This window comes from Gekko japonicus, unplaced genomic scaffold (assembly GCF_001447785.1).
Source record: "Gekko japonicus isolate JY-2015 unplaced genomic scaffold, Gekko_japonicus_V1.1 scaffold445, whole genome shotgun sequence".
Classification (NCBI taxonomy): domain Eukaryota; kingdom Metazoa; phylum Chordata; class Lepidosauria; order Squamata; family Gekkonidae; genus Gekko; species Gekko japonicus.
In genome coordinates this window covers 767453-771984 of record NW_015169184.1, presented here as the reverse complement: position 1 = coordinate 771984, position 4532 = coordinate 767453, and the positions used below count along the sequence as shown (strand labels likewise).

At 45.3% G+C, this 4532-nt stretch overlaps 1 protein-coding gene across 1 annotated transcript in view; it reads left to right on the top strand.

The window, feature by feature from the left end:
• TTC21B (tetratricopeptide repeat domain 21B) overlaps positions 1-4532 on the top strand; it is a 70517-nt gene that overhangs the window by 32380 nt on the left and 33605 nt on the right. The window contains exons 13-14 of the mRNA XM_015416149.1: positions 2566-2695; positions 3762-3919. Coding sequence (XP_015271635.1) covers positions 2566-2695; positions 3762-3919 — 288 coding nt within the window. The remainder of the gene's footprint in view (positions 1-2565; positions 2696-3761; positions 3920-4532) is intronic.

The following is a 4532-nucleotide window of genomic DNA, read 5'->3' as shown; positions in this document are numbered from 1 at the left end:
TTTGACTTTTGTCCTGCAGCCCTATAACCTGCAGCTTTGTTTTGCTTTGTGAATTCCAGCAACCAGACAGGAGTCCTGGGTCCCTTGTCTCCTGGCTGTTGGGAACTACCTTAAAGGGACCTGGTGGCAGACTACTCTTGGGGTTGTGTTTTTTAACTTTTGTTCTGTTTGCCCTCTTCCTGAGAGCGAGAGAGAGAACCATTTTCCCTCTCACTTTTGAATTTTTGTTTTGGAAGCCTTAGCGAAGGTGGGAAAAGCCTTTACACCATCCCAGAAAGATGGCACCATAAGCAGCTTGGGAGGAAACTGCAGTATGCACTGAGAACAAGGGAAGAGCCAGAAGTTGGAAAACATCATTATGGTGTTGTATAGAAGCTTGGGTGGGGGGAAGCACTACGGTTTGGGAGGCAGTTTAGAGCCAAACCTCCATGCAGAGGCAGCCTTCGTGGTGGTGACTACACTTGCCAGTACTGCTTAGTAACAGCCACTGCTCTGATTCGGTTTCAGGTTAATATCTCGTAATCCAGGTATTGCAAAGCATCCTCATCGCCAGTGTAATAATTCCACAAGCACGTTGTGACAGATGGGTTGAAAGTTTTATTGGAACGAAAGCAGGGCCTTTCCTGGCCTCTGCTTGAACAAAAACTAACAGCCAACAACCAACAGAGGAAAGTGAATCTAAACTATAGCGCATGCTTTTGGGCCCTAAGGGACCAGGGGAAAATAACTAAACAGTGCAATAAGGGAACACCACCAAATTCACAACTTGCCACGATATAACATCAAGGGTCCCCAGTGTTGAGCCTGTGGGCACACGGTGCCTGCCAACACCTTTCCTGATGCCTGCCAAATGTTTGTAGAAAGTGGGCAGGACCAAGTAAAGCTTTGGCCCAGTAGGCTTCTGATTGGCCATTAGAGATCTGATGGCCTGAGGAGATATTTTTTTAAAAGTTGCTTTGGCTTCAGCTGCCACCACAAGACAAGGATGTTCACTGACAGTAAGCAGTGCATAAGCAAGAAAATATTTTTAAACAATATGTTCATTCTAAAAGGCATCCTGTTAAGCAGAGCTTTTCCTGAAATTTTGAAGAGATGCCATTAAGAGTTATGACATTTTGTGGTTGGCTCCACCTCCTGTGGCAGCCATTTTGTAGTTGTGCCCACCACCCTGTCTCAGAATTCCAAAGGTGCCCTCCAGCCCCAAAAGATTTGGGACCCCTGACATTGACCTTTACATGTGGCTGTGTAAAGCCAAATTGGAATGGGGTGATGCTTCCCGCTCCTCATTTTGCTATGGTGCCATGCAAGAGAAGAGGCGGGGAGAGGATGGAGGTGGAATCATATTGTGTCTGGTTTTCGCAAAACCAAATGTATAGTAATGAAGACCAAACAGTGTTCTGCACACACAGGCTATGTTTAATATCCTTGCTTGTTAGATACACTGTTTATTCATGTGGTGAACCGGAGCAGAATTCAGCCTGAAAAATTCAGATATTCAGGTTGGTGACCGTACTGGTCTGCCATAGAAGGGCAAGAGTAAAGTACAGTGCCGCTTTAAAGACTGGGAACAGGCCTCTGGGGCAGGGGTTTCCCCGCCCCCCGGGGGGACTTGGGATCCCTACTGTGTAAAGCCAAATTGGAATGGGGTGATGCTTCCTGCTCCTCGTTTTGCTATGGTGCCATGCAAGAGAAGAGGCGGGGAGAGGGTGGAGGTGGAACCATATTGTGTCTGGTTTTGGCAAAACCAAATGTATAGTAATGAAGACCAAACAGTGTTCTGCACACACATGCTATGTTTGATATCCTTGCTTGTTAGATGCACTGTTTATTCATGTGGTGAACTGGAGCAGAATTCAGCCTGAACAATTCAGATATTCAGGTTGGTGACCATACTGGTCTGCCATAGAAGGGCAAGATTAAAGTTCAGTGCCGCTTTAAAGACCAACAATACTTCCTGGGTATAAGTTTTGCATCAGCAAAGGCAGGCATGACATCAGCAGGGGCAGGCATGACAGAAAGATTATCTTTAGAAATCTTGTTGGTCTTTATGGAGCTACTAGACTTGAATCTTGCTTTTGAAATTTTCAGGAATCAAATATTTATTGATGTTCTGGGTTAGGACCACCAAATATATGGGGGAGTTGTGTTGTGTGAACTCCCAAGCGCTTTGCAAAATATTGGTAGAATGCTCATTCTAACCAACTGTGTGTGTGTGTGTGTTTTTTAATGAAACAGGAAACTAAAAATTTATTTGGGTAGAATTGCTTTTACTTCCATCATCAGCCCTCAAGGTGCTTTCAGCTTGAAAAAAGGTGATCCGTGCCACAGTCAGGAGGTAGGGAGTATATCCGCATTTACACAAATGTCTCAGCACTGTGCATGGCTGGAAGCCAGTCCTGACTCAAGGATGGGACTGTCACATTTGATGAAAGCACAGAAGAATTTCTCTTCTCAGGTCAGATGTTTCATCAAGACTTTTTAAAAAAGCTTTCTGCCTGCCCTGTGGCAGCATAATAAATCAAGATACCTTAAAACCAATTTCTCAATAAGTGTGTTCATCTTTAGCCTGCAGGTCCAGGGCAGCCGCCTTCTCCCCTTCTCAAACCGTGTGCTTCAGTCCTTGAAACAGTGGTGAAAACTGTTCCAGGTCTCCTGCAAGCTGCTTATTTGGCTGCGAAGGTGAAATACTTGACAGGTAATGCCTCACTGTCTGAACCGTGCAAATAAGATAGTGGGAAAGCATAACTTGGTCTTTAGTGTGTGATTCATAAAGCACTGTCAAGGCCATCCTGTCAGAATCCAGGGTCAGTCCAAGCCAAATTCCAGGGTCAGAGTCAAAGTTCAGTCCAAAGGTCAGTTACTGAGAGAGCAGAGTCTAGTTCAGAGCGCTATAGTGTAGGGAGGAAGATTCCAGAGTCAAGAGGGTCGCAGGAAAAGCAGCAGAGTTCAGAGCTGTGGTCACTGAGTCAAGAGGTTGGTGACTTGTAGCTTCTGCATCCAGCAGTCTCCCTTCACTGGCTTTTATAGGCCTCTGTTGAAAAGTCTTACTTGCAGCCAGCTGCTTGGGAGTAACCCTGCAACTCATCATCAGAAAGCAGCTGGCATCAGGCCAGGAGACATGTGCCTTGTCTTCTCTCCTGAAGGTCTATTCTAAGCCTTCATCTCTGGCACTCAAGAGGTGTGGGTGAAACTGGAGGACTGGTAACGACCACCTGGGTTTCCTCTGTTGGACCTGGGCTGGAAGGTGCTGGTGGCTTTGCATCACTCGTCACCTGTGAAATCTGTCAAGCCTGCAGCTCATCTTCTTGCTTGCCGGTTTCTGCTGGCTCAGAGCTGATTTCCTGAGGCTCTTCTTCTCCTGAGGAGTCCTCTTCTGCTCGAGTCCTCGCTGTTGATGCGTCCTGGCTGACCCATGACATGTCCTAAGCAGAGTAATACCCTTAAAAGTCAGTGAGCTTAGAATGGTGCAGCTCTGCTTAGGAGAGCACCCACATGTCAGCCAAGTGATGATGTTTAGCCGTGACTTAAATGATCTGTATCCTATTGCATAGAATTGGTTTCTGCTTTCGTTTTTTGTATCTTCTAAATATCAAAAATATCAGGTCTCGATCATCCACTCTCTATTGCGGGTGGTTGTGGGGAGAGGGGGTGTATACTATGATGGCGACAATCGATTGTCTCACATCTGTAGTTTTAAAACTGCTTGTGAAGATGTGATCTTGTTTCTCTTTCTCTTTTTTGGTTCTCTTGAACTTGCGCAGGGAATTCGGAAGCATCCCGAAGTATCCTACAGCATTGTCTTGAAAAGAACCCTGCTGACGCCGAGGCTCACCTTCTTATGGCTCAGGTTTATTTGTTGCAAAACAACTTCAAACTCTGCTCTCAGTCTCTGGAACTCTGCCTAAGCTACAATTTTGAAGTAAGCATGGTTGGGAAACTCTCTTACCTGACACTCTGAAGCTCTTTCTTTTTCGTTGCATACATTGATTGGTGCCTGAACTGTTTGCCAAGAGTAGGAGTGGGTACAGAGCTTTGGTTCCAAAGTACATTTTCCAGGAAATCAAAACTTGCATTACAATTGCTTATAAGTTAAAAAAGAAAGAAAGAAAAAGATAACCAGAATTTCTTAGAAATTCTGTTCTTTATTCAACCATTTAGCCTTAACTAGAGGGTGTGCAAAAAACAACATGGTATTTTTCGGGTTCAGGTATATTGAACCCAAAAAATATTGGTATTTCCTGATATTCCCAAATACCAATACTGGTATGCAGGGGTCTTTTCGTAGAAAAAAAGCTGCAGGAGCTCATTAACATAAGGTATGCTGATGAGAGACTAGGCTATTAGCATATACCATGCCCCCTGACATCACCGGAAGTGATGTCAGAAGGGGAAGCAAAAGGGGGAGAGGCATCTTCAAAAGCCTCCCCTTCCCTTCCCCAGCAGGCCTGGGGGGGGGGAGTGAAGAGAGAATGGGTTTAAAGTTTAAACCCCTTCTCACTAGAGTTGGGCCACAGAAGGAGGAAAGAAAGAGA